Raw genomic sequence first — 17,963 nt, forward strand, 5'->3', positions numbered from 1 at the left:
TCCCAATAATTTTCAAATGTGGCCCAAATGCAAATATTTAATCTTTCTGTATATTTTAAGTTGCATTAGTATGAATAGAATGGAAGGAAGAATACATAGTATTTAGATAATAGCTAATAATTTTAACTTCTTAATTTTTTTGAGTTTTTCTGCTTCTGTAGTCCGTTCCTATGGCTTAATCTAACCAACGACAGTTCCTATTGGTTTCATAATGAATGTTTAGGATTACTTCGTTAAAAGCTGATGATTTTTAAGACTTAAGAAATTATTTGGTTTAAAAAAAGTTCATTGATTTTCCAGTTTTGTAGATGAGTTCGGGTCGGAACATCATGTGCGAACGCACATTAACGAGCATCCTTGTTTTTGTATATATAATTAGTTTGTACTTCATCGTCAAAATCATTAAATTCTGCAAGACGTTTGTGTTCATCAGTTTCATGAAGCTTGGTTTGTATCTGGAATTTAATTGTTCAGCAAATATTGGGTTGATTATTTGGACTTTTTCGTCCAGAATTGGTCTAATAAAACTTGGGACCTCAATAATTTAAGAAATTCTTGCATGAAGATTTATCGGGCTTCATTTTTGCGACAAATTAAATCTGTAATAATTTGAGGAAGAGAAGCTCATAAAGCTCTTTAGATGCAAAACGATTTCTTTTTTTCAGACATGTTTAACATTCCAACCTGCCACAACTTTCAACTTTAGAAATATTTTTATTGGCTTAAATTGTTCAATGAAGATTGAAACGAGAAGAATTCTGAAACTTAAGGAGAACAGGACTGATGTTATAGAGGGCGATTGAGAAGAATGAAGAATTCTTCAACAAAAAACACACTTATTTGAACCTTTAATGAGCAAAAACTTTTGATTCCGAATCAAAATTTGATAACAAAGAATTGTATTAATTCATTAATTGTTGGCTTGAATGGTGTTTAAACTGGCAAAATTCACGCCTTTTTTAACATAACAACATAGCAATTTAAAATAATTCACAGCTCACTGGGGCATGACACAAGTAGTTCTGTCTGGAAGCAAAAATTACATTTAACCAACTGAGGGTTAATTAATTATAAATAAATGGTGTTTACTTCTGATGCCGTCAAAATAAATATAATCTTATAATAAAATATGGTAACTAGGATTACAAAGAAGACATGGTAAGTATGGCAACTCTTCAAACTCTTTGTTATCAATTTGATAAGTGGTTCATGAGAAGGCAGATGATTATCCGGTACTGATAAACTATTCAACTGATTTTGAACTGAGACATCAGGGATTCTAATATTCAGCTCCGGCGGAGGACAAAACGGTCCGTTGGCAATGTCTTGATCAATTATCGGATCCACAACCTTGAATCCTTTAACAAAATCTGATTGTTTGGGCAAAGGTGCCCAGTAGCATCTTTTAACCCCAGTTGTAGGTCCGGGTATAACCCCTTCACACATTTCTGTTAGGTTGTGCTCACTTCTGTTCAGTCCGTACTGATGCATAAAACATGCCTGACACAGAGGTGAGTTGGTCTGGTTTGTGATCACATTAAGATCTTTGCATCGACCTGCGAGCCAGGCAGACTTGGTTTCATTTACCATGTAGTAGCTTCGATTTAGCCTGCAAATGGCCAAGCAACAGCCTGAAATTGCAAGGAAACAAAAAATCTTAATGCTCTTTTAGTAAGGTCAAAGCTTAATTTTTTATTGAAAAAAGGCTTGCTCATGGTTACTAAAAACCTGTTACTGTGTACATGAAGTTGATCAATAGTTCAATCGTTTGTTATATGCCAAAAAAACTTGTAAGTTCAAATAAAAAATGCATCGAAATCTATAAAGCATATCAAACACTCTGTGAAATTAAGGAAATGAAATCTACAAAGTAATCGTATACAATAATTTTGTAAGTTAATCTGGGTGAAACTTCGAATTTCAATTGCCGACTGAATAAATTATATGTTGAGGTGCTAAAACTTTCATCAGACTGTTGCTACGACTCTTGTGATTCTGAAATTTTAACATTGAAAATAAATAGAGACAGATTGGTGATAAACTGAGAGTTTTCGACAGATGTAAACAAAAAGATTATCATTAAAAATACAATTACAAAATCATTATACTGCATAACCGCGTATTTTTGAGCTATTTAATTTCTTATTGCGTCAGTTCACTGTAGAATTGAATTGCAAAACTATAGATCTCGAAAATTATTTTTTTTCAAAAATTTTTTTTCAAAAAATGTGGCGCAATAAACTGATGACAACTTCTTTGACAAACACCGAATAGTTTCCAATTTTTAGCTCTAAGTTATATTGTTTTGCAACAACTCGTTCTGTTACTGAAATTACGAAGACACTGAATATACGTGTTATACAACTCTTGTTTTTTGAAAAAAAATGTACAACCTAAACTACCAAATCAACAATATACACTTGTCTTTTTTAATGTGCCAGGTTTTTGTGCCGCTAATATCTAATTTCCGCCAAGTTGTAAGTTTAAAAAATTGGTTGTCTGCTCCAAAACTACTCCAAAACAAGAGGTTTCGAAGACATTTTTAATTAGATTTTGAAGCAAAATTATTACGTCATTGGACTTAACAAAGAAAAAAACCATGACAGCTAATCGCGTTTTTACATTGTCAGCCCTACATTTCACTTGCTTTTTTTAAACAAGTTTCATTAATTTGTTTAAAATTCATTTAGATGATCATTTCATTAATTATTTAGAATTAATCGGTGCTACACACACAGTTTTCAAATAGGATTTTTATAAAAATGAAATTTCCAAGAAACAGGAATAAAAGACTGACTCTCAGAGTTTCACAGTTCTTAACGCTTTGCCAATTGCTTGAATAGAAACAAAAAGCCCGGCCGACGGTTGAGGTCATCGATTTTTATCTACTTGGGGTCAAGTTAGCACAACATCATATTTTGGTTTTTTTTCAATTATCTCGATATGCTGCCAGAGGACCACTGTGTTCTTAGAGCCTTCAGAGCAGGTAACTCAGGATTGCTGTATTTCCATAAGATATATTATCAAAATTTTGTTGCTCTTGGAAACCCATCGTCAAGTGATTGCAAGTGTAATGAAACATATTTTCTAGACTTTTGGTTGCTCTTATTTGGTTGCGACTTCTTGTCAGATGTTATCGGGAAAGAGTATCTCTCAGGTTCCTGGTGCTAAAGTAATCAACGACAAAGTTTATGCTTTTCTTGAGTTCACAAGGTCATCGGGAACATGCTCCAAGAAGGAGGACAGGGGTTGAAGATCATCTTGTCTGTCGTTTGATCCGATGTCATTGAACCTATATAAATGGAAATGAAGATACTGTAACGAAAATAACATCAAAGGGGTGGATGTAGCTCACGTTGCCTAGGGCCGGAGCGAAAAGTTTGAATTAAAAAAACTTCGGAGGAAAAACCCGTGCGAGGCCGGCGAACGGACGCACGAACGAGCCGTAAGCCGTTTTTACTTTGGCAACTGGTACTTCACCGTCTCGTCCAGGGGATGTTTCCACAACCCTTCCAAGGGGCCAAATACCTCTCGGCGTCAAGTCTTTGAGTACCCACACAACATCTCCAACTTTCAGAGGAGGCTGTTGTCTGTCCATTTACATCTCTTGAGTAATGTCGGCAGGTAATCTTTATTCAAACGCCGCCACACGTGGTTCATCAACTGCTGAACGTGTTTCCAATTCTTGAAATTAGCTGGCTGTTGATCTCCAAAATTTCCTGGTGGCAGGGAACTGTACGGCCGCTGAATGAGGAAGTGGTTAGGAGTGAGTGGTTCTTGATCGGCAACGTTTGTCAAGGGTCTGGAATCCAGGATTGCTTCAATTTCAGCCATTATTTTCTCAAAGATGTCGAAGGAGAGGCGCTTAGATCCTAGAATGATCATGGGTGTCCTCCATTAGTGTGCTCTGAATCAATCGCTCCCATACGCCACCGAAATGAGGGCCATATTGTGGGTTAAATTTCTGTGTGGTTTTGACCGCAGCTAGGGCTTTATAAATCTTGTTTTTGTCTAAATCCTTAAGCGACTTCCTCAGCTCTTCGGAAGCACCGACAAATGTTTTTCCGTTATCGCTGTGCAACAAAATAGGTTGGCATCGTCGTCAGGTGAACTGTCGATATGCATTGAGGAAGGTGTCTGTAATTAAATCTGGACCTGTTTCCAAATGGACTGCTCGCGTAACGAGGCATGCAAAAATAAGTCCATAATGTTTCTCGATTTTATTTTGTTTGTCTTCAATATAAAACGGACCAGAAAGGTCCAGTCCTGTGTTGGCAAACAAAAATTTGGTTTCTTCTGCGGGGAAGCGGAATGCAGGAAGTGGGGCCAATACTGGTTGTATATTCTGAGTGTCAAAACGGCGACACAGAAAAAATCGGTATTTTATTGATAGGAGTGCCTTTCGCAGTCCGATGACGTAGTAACGTTTTTGTACGAATGCTTTGACTGGTTCCGTTGCTTGATGAGCACAAATTCTTTGAGCATGTTCAATGTATAGTCTCGCGATCTTTTCCTTTACGTCCAAAATTTTTGGACATTTCTCGATCTCCAGTTCTGTTTGAGCAAATAGGAGACGGCCACTAGATCGTAGTAGTCCGTTTTGGTCAACTATTGGATTCAAGTTTCTCAATTTGCTCTTGGCGTCTAACTTTTGTGTTCTTTTTAGTGCGTTGATTATTGAAGAGAAAACATGTTTTGAGACAATATTTGCAGAAAATTTTGAGAAAAACAAACATCATATTAGTGTATTGACTTTTGTTGGAGCGATTCTTCTTAGTTGTGTAAATTAAATTGGAGACAGTTGCGAGGGTTAAAAAAACCTATTCCATGTTGAAAAGCGGTTTGGGTCTAGGTTTGATTGATATTTTTGAATTTCTGATTACGGCACCCACGGTTGAAATCTTTTTCATATCTTCCAAGAACTTTCAGTGTCTTGCAAAAATTGTGGTGCTGTAAGCAAATTCGCGGGGACTTCTGATGGCTCAAGGCCACTCGTTCCATGGTCGGCTGGATTAATATTAGTTGGGTTATGATTTCACTCATCAGATTTTGTTGTTTTCTTAATTTCTTTGAGTCAATTCGAGACGAAAAAGTTTTGTTTCTTAGTTCAGCTGATCCAATCTAAGACAACACGACTATCGGTTCACAAGTGAATTTTTCAAATTTTAATGTCTTTTCAGTGTGTATCAATGTGCGGAGAAGTGTACCTAAAACGGCTGCTTCGAGTTCTAATTTTGGCAAACTAATTTGTTTAATTGGTGAAATTTTGCATTTCCCTAGCAGAAAAGATGTTGGAAAGATTTTGTACTGTTTTTGGGTGCGAATGTAAGCAATTGCTGCCAATGCAACAGTTGAGGCGTCAACAAAGACATGAAGCTGGTGATTATTTTTCTGAATCGTCGATGTGTTCAACCATCTGGGATTTCGATATTAGGCATTGCAGAGTAACTATCGAGCACCGTTTGTAAGTTCGAATGTAGTTCTGTGGGAAGTGGTTAATCCCACTTCTTGCCTAGCTTCCAGACGTGTTTTAAAAGCTTTTTGATTCTAATTGTGAGCGGGGACAAAATTCGTAGGGGATCAAAAATGGTTGATACTAAGCTGAACATTTTTCTTTGTGTAAAATCACTTGCATTTCGGGAAAATTCTTTTAAGGTCTTCATCACAAAACAGTCAGTTCTGGTGTTCCATTTCTGACCGAGGACTCTATTGATCTCTTTCTGTTCATCTCGATTTTTTTGCTCAATGAAGCTTAGTTCTTCAGGTTGGTTTGACACACATTTTGTCAAGCGAAAGCCACCTTTATGTAGGCAATTTTTAGTCTGGTTAAAGGTTTCAATTGTTTCTTTTATAGACAGCAATGATTGGACTTAGTCGTCCATATAAAAATGGTTTTTATTGCAATAACTGCTTTTGGAAATTCAATTTCATTATCTTCTGCGCAACGGTTAAGCACAAAAATTGCACAAAATGGGGATCAAGTTGCTCCAAAAATTATTCTGTGAACTGGTATTCGTTAACCATGTGTTCATTAGGCCAAAGAAAGCGTAGTGCAGATTGATCCTCACGCCTTATTGCTATCTGCATGACCATGCCTACGATATCAGAGAGAATGGCAACTGGGTTTTCACAAAGTCTCAGAAATGTTCCTACCAAGTTGTTCAGCAAATCTAGTCCTGTGATCAAATTGGAGTTCAAATTGGAGTTCAAAAGAGGTCTCTAAACTTGGCCGCAGCATTTGCTACTCTACGCACTATTCCGGGCTTGTTTGGATTAACCACCGGGTGATGAGGCAAATGCCAATTTTCTCGGGTTCTGGCTGCTGCATTTCAGCTAGCTTGACAAAAAATTTTTGTTGAACTGTTGTGAGAGTTTGCGCATACAACTTTTTCAACTGCATGTCATTACTGAGTTGCTTCTGAAAACTTTTCAGCTGACTGAGAGTTGCGAAATAATTATTTTCGAGTCTCAATGGTTTTTTCCAAGGTAGTCGAATTTCGTACCTCTCACCATTGTAGCTGATTGTCTTGTTCAATATGTCAAGGGCTTCCTCCCCAAGGGGATTCGTAGATCCACTCTCGGGTTGAGTTCCTTCGGCTTCGATTTTCCAGAACTGCTCAAGCAACTCATCGCGGGGCTGATCGTCGTAGCTTTGTCGTGATACGTGGTACACGTACTGTTTCTGCTGTTGAGACCACTGTTTGGGTTGTTTTTGTGCTCTTTCATACTCTCCAGCAGGGGTCCATCCAAGCCTCGTCTTTAAGCCGGGTTTTTAGTTGCCGTGATGACTTCAATTGCATGTGTGAAGGCAAAAGTGTTTATTCCCATAAGGGCACCGATTTTGCCTTCAGCTATTTCTGGAAACTGAATGTGACGCAATTTTTTGAATGCATGGCAAAGCTGGTTGAGTTCAAATGTATTAGCTGGGGCTACATTTAAGCAGGGAGTGCCATAAGTGGTTGTTATTTAAAACTTTCGATCCAAATTTTCGTAGGATGCAACCGTCACTGGTTCAGAAATATTTGACAATGGCATATCATGCTCTCTGTTACGATACTGAAGCGTACTGGTATCACTCTTCACACGGAAGAGCAAGAAACTCTGTGATTTTGTCAAATATGAAAGTAAATTGGTTTCCTGGATCGATCAGAACGTACGCATCGAAAGCTTTCTTAGCGTTTACAAAAGATACTGGGATAAGTTGAAATTGTTCTAACCGTTCTTTTGGTTTAGATTGTAGATGATTCACGCTAAAATTTGGGTCGGAATTGTTCAAATTAGCGCGCTGAACTTGATTTTGATTTGTGTTTGCAAAAGACTGTCCGTAGCGGCTCTTTTGGGATTTGGATGAGACCCTCGCGTTGTTGTTACTTCCTGGTTATATTGCTGTCTGACTGGCTGATTTTGTTGATTGGTAACATTTGTACATATCGAATTGCTGGTGGCAAAAGCAGCTGGCGGACGCTTGATAATTTTACCAGGATTGTGTGGTGGTATCCGCTGCATGTTTGGCAGCGTTTTGTTGATGTGCAGTTTTGCTTCTTTCTTGTGCTTATTGCTCAAACAGTTCGAGCAAAGATTGTTCTTGCTTACAGTGTCAAATCGCTGGCCTGGGCTGCATTTTAAGTAATCGGGACAGTTGGCTAGTATATGCTTTCCTCAACATTTTTTGCAAGAAGTCTTTGGTTGATTTGCGTTGTTGAGGGGTGGAAAAGGTGGAACATAAGGTCGTTTCACAGTACCGCTAATGATTATTATTGTTGACTGATTTCGGTTAGTCTGCTGTGCTGGAAAGCTTGAACTTTGGATACCTAAATATCTTGCGTAATTATCGCTGTTGTTCAAGTTCCCATAATTAATAAAACTGTTTCTACGAAGAATATTTAGCTGGAAGTTTTTGCGGTGTATCTTATCGTACACATTTGCTTGAATTTCTAATCATTTCCGAAGTTCTACTAAAGTAGATGGTGTTTCGATTGATGTAATGGTGTGCTCTGTCCACTTAAGGAGGATGTTATGCGGGCCTCTTTCTTTAGTTTTCTTCATAAGTGTTTAGCTCTGTAGGTCCGCTGTGTATCCCAGGTATTGAAAACTTGCACTAAACGTTTCAAGATTGAAGCAAAGGCTACAAAGTTTTGTTTTTATAGTCGTTAGTTGATTTCCAGTTTTCCAATTGGTTTATGAAGGCGTTCACCACTATTGTAGGTTCAACAAAATAAGACATGAGTTCGTTTAGAGGTGTGCTATAATAAGCAGGATCACACGAATACGCTTGGATGACATCTTTTGCTTTGCCAGTAGCTGCATTTTGCAAGTAGGTGATACGATCTGTTTCAGTAATACTGCTGTTGTTTTGTACGAGGCAAAAAAATTTCATCCATTCGTTGTACTTCAATGGGTTGCCGTTAAAGTTTTGAATTGTAAGAGGTGATAACTTGATTGAGTGTTTACTTGTTGGGTTCAGCCAGTACGGAGTTGTGTTTGTGGTTTAAAGTCCACGGTAAAAAATTGGTTTCAAACGAAGGGTGTTTGAACTTTTCATTTGATATTGGATGTAATACGCTGGAAAATTGATGTGAATGTGGAAATAGTTGCTCGGTTTTTCGCCCTGCTGCAGGCAGTGCATGTGGGGGGAAACGTTGAGATTGACGGAACAATGGGAACACCTTCGGTTAGTGGTTTTGAATAGATGGTTTGTTGAACACCGAATGGGTTGTGCGGCTCAATGCCAACAGTTTTGACTTGTGACTGTGGCTGGAATTGAGTAAAACTTCCAGGTAAAATAATGTTTTCTGTGTTTGCAATCTTGTCAATTATGCAATTGAAAAGAAAGTAAGTTAGACGTTTGAAAACTGTTTGGGTTTTGCAGGAACTTTCAGAGAATGGATTAAAATTTGTCATTGTGTTACTCAGTTCAAATGGTTGTTTTGTCTAGGGGAGATCAAAATCTGGGTTCTATGGGTTTTTTTGACTGTAATATTTGACAGAACTGGTATTCATCAAGTTGGAGTTATGTGCTCCTTGGTATTTGAAACAACCCATGCTCATTGATTGAAACGTTTGCATCTGAAACAGTTCCTCGGCGATATCTCGAGAAAATTCAGAAAGTATCTTTTTTTACTGAAAATGATTATTAAGGTTTTCCTGAGGGAAATGGTTTTGATATTTATTTTGCGTGCTTGCAAAATCAAGCGGATGGAGTGAGTCATTGTTTGTTTTAGGCTGCTGGTGGCTTACTGTAAAATGATCCACAAACAGCAGAGATTGTTGTATCACTGAGAGCAAAACAATCGGAAGTTTTTGCGACGGTCGCCTCAGGTTTTGCGAGTTTTTTATCTGAGTATTTTGCTTGTTTTGAAGTTCGCTGTGTTGTCAAGGTCAATTGGTCTGAATAAACTTGCTGTACTCATTCCAATAAAAAAGGGTTTTCGTTTTTGCCATTTAAAAACTTTGACAACATTGGTTCGGTTCTGTGGCATTCAGACAAAAACAGGGATGGTTTTTCCGGTCTCGGTGGAAGAGGCGGTATTTTGTTGGAGAATTATGAACGTTCTGGGTTGCTTGCCTCTGGAATCTCATTTATTGATGGTGAGCACCTCCGTGAGGTTGGACATCTGGCAGTCGTATGAGTTGTAATGCTGACATCAAAGCGTATCATAGTTGAGGATTGGCTGAGTAGTCCATCGTCATCTAAATTTTCAATTTCCTGTTCAATATTCTCTAGACGTGACAAAAGGTTTGAATATCGTTCCATGAAAGAAGAAGTGCTGATGGAGTTCAGACTTTCTTCTAACACGCCATCAAGTGTTGTTTTCAGCTCGTCAACATTCATTTTTGCTTTACTGATAAGCAGGGTGAGTGATCTCAAACTCTTTTGCTGATCGATTGAAGATTGTAAGAAGTCCAGCTTGCTTTTCAAACTCAGCTCTAAAATTTTGAATTTGTTTAACGCGTAATGACAACTTTGACTGTTCCTCTTTGTCATCTTGCTCTTGTTGGTCTTGTTCGTACTAACAGGTAAAAAACGGCTTCGAAACTAGAGCGAGGCAAATTTCAAAGTTGAAAAACAATTTCTATGGCACTCCGAGGCTTATCAGCCCCAGGTTTTTTGTTGTTGAAAAATACAACGCAACTTTTCTGAAAAAATAGAATCCTAGTGTTTTTTGTTGTGCTAAATCTAGCTAATTTTATCTCTAAAAAAGGAAATTAACCGTTTGAGCGCGCTTGTTTCGTTATTACAATCAACACGACCAAATAATTGCTAGAATTTGGGAAAATCAAAATTGTTCTCTTTAGTAGAATAAGTGTATGGCTTTTGGATGGTTTTCTTTACCAACTGTTACAAAGACAAACGCCTTTTTTGGAACAAGGACTAAAATATGCTTAGAGATTGCTACTGCTTAGATCTTGTGTTTAAAATATTTTTTTTATAAATGCGGTGCAACTAGGCAACCTAAGCTACAGACAAGCAGACAAGACAAATTGATTTGTGCTGAAATTGAGTATCTTTCCCATTAAGTTGAACTGCTTGCTTCTTGATTTCTTTTCAAAATTTTCGAAATCTTTAATTTGAAAATTCCTTCAGCTCTTGAAACTGCTGACACTATGTTCTGAAGTTCATCTACTATGGTAACTACTGACACCAAGAAAAGCTCTCTTCTTCTATCCGGTGACTACTGAGAACAAAAAGGGCAAGGGGACTTCTTTCGGCAACTTCTGAGACCGCGGACAGAAAGGAAGAGACGTTTGGGTTATCCAACTCAAAAGTTTTATTTGCGTGAGCGAATTTGAGTGAGGAAATATTTCGAGCTTTTGATTTTCTTGCTTCTGAGCTAAAGAAAAGAGAGTTCCTAATTTTCCTTTTTTTTCGTTTTTCTTGAGAAGTTGTTTTCAGTGCGTGTTATCCCATTAACTAGGCGCGCGGATAGTAGTATGCACAAATTGAAAAAAATGTGATTGTTTGATTTTCTTAAGAATACATACTACTCAATTAACTATGCCCGCGGCTAGTAGTCTGCAATTGAATTTAAGAAAAACTTCTTGCTAGGTTTTTTTTGAAGGAGCGTCTTTGGAACTTTTCTCTCCGTTCTTCAGGGTTTTGCAGAATGATTAAATGATTTCTCAGCTTGTTTTGTAATGAACTGAGAAAGTTGATTCAATAGGTCTTTTTAGAACTCGATTGATGAACTAAATAAACATTAGAAAAAAAAGTGAACTGATTTCTTTAACTCAGAGAAGCAATTTTGCCACTTTTCTGTTGCTTCTTTGCAGCTTTGCAAAAGTGATAAAATTACGTAAAAACTTGTTTTAAAATAACTGAAGGGGTCCGATTGATACGTTTTCTCGCATATGATAAATTTTTTAGTCAAAACGTTGGGAAAACGTTTTCAGAATTTTTTTTGAGTGAAGGAAGCCCTTTTGCCCATTTTATGTTGCCTCTTTAATAATAGAAAAGAAATACTAATCTTGAAGCTTGTTTTATTGCAAACTGAGGGGGCTCAATGATTAGATTTTTTTTATCTGCTAATTTTATTTATCAGATTGTCAAGAGAACGTTTTTTGATTTTTTAAGTCAAAGATGCAAATTTGCTAAACTCAATTGTTTCTTTAGTAAAATGAAAACCGATTAACTAACTTTAAAGCTTGTTTTACTACAAACTATTGGGGTTCACAAAATAGGATTTCTTGGATCTACTAAATGTTTATATCAAAACGAGCGGAAAACGTTTTTGAATGTTTAAAGTCAAAGATGCAATTTTGCCAAATTCTAGTTTCTTCTTTGTTAAAATGCAAAATCCATTAATTAACATTAGAACTTGTATTAGAGCAACCTGAGGGGGCCCGATGAATAGGTTTTCTTGGATCTTCTAATTGATTTATCAAAACGTCAAGAAAACATTTTTTGAACTTTTAAAGTCAAAGATGCAATTTTGCCAAATTCCAGTTGCTTCTTTGTTAAAATGCAAAATCCATAAACTAACTTTAAAACTTGTATTATAGCCAACTGAGGGGGCCCAATTAACAGGTTTTCTTGGATCTACTAATTGTTTATATCAAAACATCAAGAAAACGTTTTTTGAAGTTTTAAAGTCAAAGATGCAATTTTGCCAAATTGTAGTTGCTTCTTTGTTAAAATTCAAAATCCATAAACTAACTTTAAAATTTGTATTACGGCAAACTGAGGGGGCCAAACTTATAATTTTCCTGGATTATTTAAAAAGTTTAGTTTCATTAAAACGTAGACGCTCAAAAAAGCACTTTTGCGACTTTTTTGTTTTTTTTAGCAAAAATTTAACATGAGGAATTCAAATCTTAAAAAAGTCAATTTGAGGTCCAAGAGAAGTGATCTATTTAACTAGTAATTTTACTTTAATGTAGATTTTTTGCGACAAAATTAGAAAAATTTTTAAAATTTTTCTGTTGCAAAAAAAGCTATATGGTTTTTCGTTCAATCTGTGTGTTTTTGTTGCTAAATGCTGACATGTGGTTTGCCACGGCTCTTTCGTTCATAAACCATCAAAAAAACTCGTAGGGCGACAATTTTCTTGTTTTTGAGATTTTTGTCGCAAAAAAATCGATTTTTGTTTGGATACGTCTAACCAGGGAAGGGACTTCTGAGGTGACGTCTGGAACCTCGAGCAATCATCTCTTGGTGACGTTTGCAACCAAAAAAGTCAGGCGGGTGACGTCAACCAAAAAGTCAGTCTTGATCGGGTGACGTCTGGAACCCTTGAAAAAAATCTCCTTGTCTTTGGTGATGTCTGAGACCAAAAAAAATTGTCTTGGGGGGGGGGGTTTCTTGCTGTTTCCTCCTCTGTCCTGTCGCTCTGATACTAACTTTCAGCTGGGGGGGGGGGTAATCTGTCTTTTTGAGAAATGATCTGATTCTTTCTCTTTGCTCTTTTCTTCAGAAATGCCTTGATGCGAAATGCGCTGCTTCCTCCTCTGTCCTGTCGCTCTGATAGTAAGTTTCACAGGGGGGATAACATTACCCTCTTTGTTAAAAAAATCCGTTTCAGAAGGTGGACTATGTTTCTTATTCACGTCGGTAGGTCTCCATTTTATGTATGAAACATATTTTCTAGACTTTTGGTTGCTCTTATTTGGTTGCGACTTCTTGTCTGATGTTTTCGGGAAAGAGTAACTCTCAGGTTTTCGGCGTTAAAGTAATCATAGACAAAGTTTATGCTTTTCTTGAGTTCACAAGGTCATTGGGAACAGCAAGCATTTTTAAACAAAGCGCAAAATGATTGAGCTATGATTTTTATAAATTTTTATAAATTTTTTGTTTTTATAATTTCAGAATCACTGTGTATAGTAGACAATAGTTACAGTTCTTTGTGCAAGGCCAGCTCATGCATAACCATCTGATTCTGAGAAGAAATAGTACCATATTCTATCCTGTCCAAATCGGGGTCTAATAATAAAAAGTCAACGTGTCCAGCAGTACAGGAGCTCTCTTTTCTGATATATCTAGATTTAATCTTGTAATACACTAACAACACTTGTGCACTCTGTACTCTGTATACTGTTGGAAGAAAAGGAATCTTCAAGGGTTCGTAATCTTCCCAGTAAATTGGAGCAACGCCAGTTGTCTTCAGCACAATTGTTAAAGCCGTGTTATTGATTGGTTGAAAATTTAAAGAAAAGACCTTGACTGTTATTTCTGGCTGAAACTTCACGAAAAGAGTGTTGAAGCTGAAACGATATGCGTCAATTTTGCTGAGATCTGACCTTTCCAGATCAACAATTCCTGGATCACTTGAGCTGTCAATGTTTAGCTCCCCGCTTTTGATCTTGATTTCCCATGTAAGTATTTCAATTGTTTTGCTCAAGTCACTAGAGATTAGTTTGGACAGAAAACTGGCAGAAAAAATCAACCGTGCAAGAGTTACTGGTTCCATAAATTGTGAAAGAGCTGTAGCAATTCTTGAAACCTTTCGGAATTGACCACTAAAAACGAGAGTGAAAAAGGAGTGATTGAACGCCTTTTTGCTTAAATCGGATGTGATATGAAATTGGTCACTAACTACGTCAATTTTTCCTTCATCCAAACGCAGTTCACTGTCAAGCTTGATTTGTGCAGACCAATAGCTTTATCAGCTCGATTTTGATTGAAATGTTATGATTTATAAAAACCCATAGCTTCCGTTCAAAAATTCTTTTTTAAGGAATAGAAATTTCGAGGTAAAATAGTAAAAAATCAAACAGAAATCAGGTGCTGAGGAAAATTGAAACGATGGTGTTCGACACCAACAGGCTGTAAAATAACGTTATCTTGAGTCACAACGGGGATGTCCTCGACCTAAGTCAGACCAAAATATTTTGGAAAAACCGATTAAACTAAACTATTTCCTGGCGAATATATTTTACTTTACTATTCGATGCAAAAACCAGGAAAAAGAAAAAAATTTGTCAAAAGTTTGTTTCTCGACTATGTTCCAGAAGATTTTTAGAAATTGCAATTGCTTACAATTTGAAAAAAAAATCAATCCAAGAAACTTCATCAAAGCCAAACCAAAAATCCAAAACATCTCTCAGAGATCTTCTGCAGCGTAATATTCATCAAGAATTGCAAAAATCTCAAGGAATGCAAATTAGAAAACTTTTATTAAAAACTTTGTTTGGTTTCTATAAGATACGAAACATCAATAAATGCTCTTTGCAGGAAGCATCATTTTGGGTTGTAATAGAATTTTTTCAAGAAAAATTAAATTGCGAGAAGCATTCTAGCGAGATATTGCATGCAGGACTCGTGAAAAAAAACAAACTCCTGCTATGATTGATTTCCCTTGAATCTTTTCTTCTTTCTGTGAAATTTTCGTATGATCATGTGATTGTGTTTTAAGGTGTATTTTGTTTGCGCTGGATCTTACTTTTTTAATACCTTTTCTGCACGCTTCAGAAAAAATTAATTCAGTTTAGAAGTTTTTGTCCACCAACAAGTTGAAAAACTTAAAAACATTCTTAATATTTTTTGTTTTAACGTTGTTGTTCGTTCAACAAATAATAGCACGCGTGTAAAAAATCAATTTTCTTTATCTCTGCCACCTCAGTTGAGTTCCAAGATTGTTTTAGACCTCTAACAAAAAGTTCTGCAGTTTAGTTTGCGCAGACAGGTTGAAATGGTTTTTTGGACAAATGAGTCCTTTCCAGACAAGTTTGAATACTTTTTCGTTCCTTGATTTTAAATTTATTTTCTATCAATTAATTTAGATTGCTTGCTTGCTTTTTTTTACTGAATTAGCGAAGCTGTTGTGAGCAAAAAAGATATTGGTCGATAGTGAGTGAGAAATATGAATTTTAGGCACATAAATGATATATATTTTTCATCTGGATGGGAAAAGGTAATAAAAGTTTAGGAAAGAAAGCAGTAGTGATTTGGTATGCATTCATACGTTCATCTGAGTAAAACTATCCAATTCAATGCATTTTTTAATAATGTAATAATGATATTATAACTTTTTTGAGACCAAAAATTGCAGAACAACAACAGGTTCTGTATAAAACATAAGAAAAATGATTGCTGAAACTCAAATCAGCTTGAATTGTTTTTCGTTCCATGATTTCAAATTTATTTTCTTTCAACTAATTTAGATTGCTTGCTTGATTTTTGCTTTTGGTTTGATTTTTAATCAGTGTAGAGAACTGGCAAGAATTATTAATCGTTTAAAAGTCTCAAAGTGTGCGATCTTTTGTTGATCAGCACTCAAGTTCTCATTTAAACAAGACTGAAAAAATGACTATTTTGCCTTAGTTGAAACGCGCTAAAATTATACAGAAAACAAAAATTGAAAAACTGAAGAAAAATTAGTTGGTCTGGTAAAGTATTCGTCTGCTGTTATTATTGAGCACAGATTCTTGTCCACAGGTACTAACTAGTTGACAACTCAATAACGTTTCTTTGTTTTTCTGCTTTCTTCATAGACAATTTCACGAAAGAAAAAACAACGTTTGTTAACATTAAAAGCCCAAAAATGATCACATTTTTGAATACAGATTTTTCTAAATATGCGAATCAAATTAGTTGAAAATTGTTGCTCAACTGTTTGACTTATTAAACGCAAATTAACATCAGTGGTTTAAGCAAAAAATTTTCCTTACTGGTAAAACGCGTTTACTGTCTTCAGATACAAAAGTGAGATTCAGTTTTAACAATGGTAACATTACTCCCTGATTTGATAGCGGTAGACGTCTGTAGCGTTCAACCCAATCATCGACAAAAGCTCCCTGATTTGCTTCTTTGCTTGTAACACCTTAATCAGTATTACAAGCGTTTATTGGTTCCAATCCAGCAACCCAGAGTCACCCAGGCCTTAACTTTTGTGCATTAATTAACATAAATGAGCGAGATAACTTGAAAAATTTGATGATGTTAGACGCCTGTACTGAGTTATACGTGGCTACCATTGATAACTTGCTTCGAGAACCAAATAACAGTTCTTCCAAAGCAGATGGAAAATGAAAACGAGGCAAAAACCAAAAAAATGTTACTGTATTTGCTTTTAACATTCCATGTATCATTATCGGCTTTTTTATAATGGATTTTTAATTGATACTGAAGAAATCAGATGCCATTTTTTGGCATTTGCAGGACTTCTCGCAAGTATGCTGTTCACAATAAGTAGCCCCGTTGCTCAGCAGCAGAATACATAACCAATTAAGCACACTTGAAGAAAACATTTGATCCCTAATAATAATAGAGCTAATTGCAGATCCAAATAGTAGAACACCCGTAGACACAACATTCGTTAAAAAATCTTTACCCAGCCAAAACAGACAGAAAATAAAACTCATATTAAAGACATTGTTATTCAACAGGCTTTCATCTTATAGCAATTTTAGAATTTTTAGAGTTTTTGGTGGAAAATTTAGCTTCGAATTTTTGAAGGAAAGTATGTGACTGCAATTTTTTCTTAAACGCTATCATTCGATTTATTAAAATGAGCAATTAATAGCATTTAATGCCTGAAATAGCAATTAAGGCAAAATATTAAGATGTTTACATTGCATTGAATACTAATATGTTATTTAGAACAACAATGCTTTTGTTATTGTTTACTTTTTTAAATTTGGCTCTAGTTATGAATGTAAAATTTTAACATGCAGAAGAATAACAGTAATAGATCCAAAATATTGATTCAGAAAAAGGCGTCAAGACATCATAATTAAACTGCGAAAACAAAATAATTTGGATTTTTTTCCTTTGTTCGCCCTTACGTTATTGTATAATCGTGTTTAAAGATTCAGTTCACCATTCATTAGTTCTTATATTTGCATATAGAATCAAAAACAGATTTGTCACACTTGTTAGCCTTGATTGCCATTTATAATTTGCAGCAATGTGAATGATGTGATCTCAATTTTCTAGTATTGTAGCGCTCAGATTTAGAATTTGTTAAAAATAGGCTTAGACTTTTTTGCGCATTGTGTCACAAAATTGAAGTTTTTTCTGAAAACTGTCTCTTTGTATAAAACTTTTTAATTTCAGTGCCCAACGTCTTTACCTGCAAATCATATAATTAATCGAATAATTCAAACAACATCTAATTGAAAGGTTAATTGATGCTATATTGATTGCTTCCTCTAAATAAATATCATCAGCAGGCAGAAGTGAGCAGCTGCCTCTATTTCTTATTCTTGATAGTCTTTCAAATGCTCTGTTGCCAATGTTCCTAGCAGAGAAAAAAATGGAACACAGGTATTTACTCTCTGCAAGGCATTTTGAAATCAGAACTTGAAACAACAAAGTTAATTTCCTTTTCTTCTTTTTGATCTGTCTCTTTTATCAAAATAAGTATCTTGCGAATAAATCCCAACAAATACGTCATCTTATTTTGGACTTTTTCCTTTTGTGCCCCCTCTTCACATGACGTTATGCTCCTCCCCGTTACAGAGTAGATCTCCCATTTTATCGGAAACCAAATACTGAATAATTGGCCTCGAATAAATATTTTAAAAAG

The 17,963-nt window shown here is 35.9% G+C and overlaps 1 protein-coding gene across 1 annotated transcript; it reads right to left on the reverse strand.

Moving 5' to 3' along the window:
• Positions 1 to 1,063: 1,063 nt before the first annotated feature.
• LOC142356693 (uncharacterized) lies at positions 1,064 to 13,930 on the reverse strand. The gene is made up of 2 exons (XM_075408516.1): positions 13,333 to 13,930; positions 1,064 to 1,609 (listed from the first exon to the last, which is right to left on the reverse strand). Exons 1-2 carry the CDS (start codon positions 13,902 to 13,904, stop codon positions 1,069 to 1,071), a joined length of 1,113 nt encoding a protein of 370 aa, XP_075264631.1. The 5' UTR covers positions 13,905 to 13,930; the 3' UTR covers positions 1,064 to 1,068.
• Positions 13,931 to 17,963: the final 4,033 nt, after the last annotated feature.

The sequence above is a fragment of the Convolutriloba macropyga genome, unplaced genomic scaffold (assembly GCF_964194025.1).
Source record: "Convolutriloba macropyga unplaced genomic scaffold, txConMacr16.3 SCAFFOLD_809, whole genome shotgun sequence".
NCBI lineage: Eukaryota > Metazoa > Xenacoelomorpha > Acoela > Convolutidae > Convolutriloba > Convolutriloba macropyga.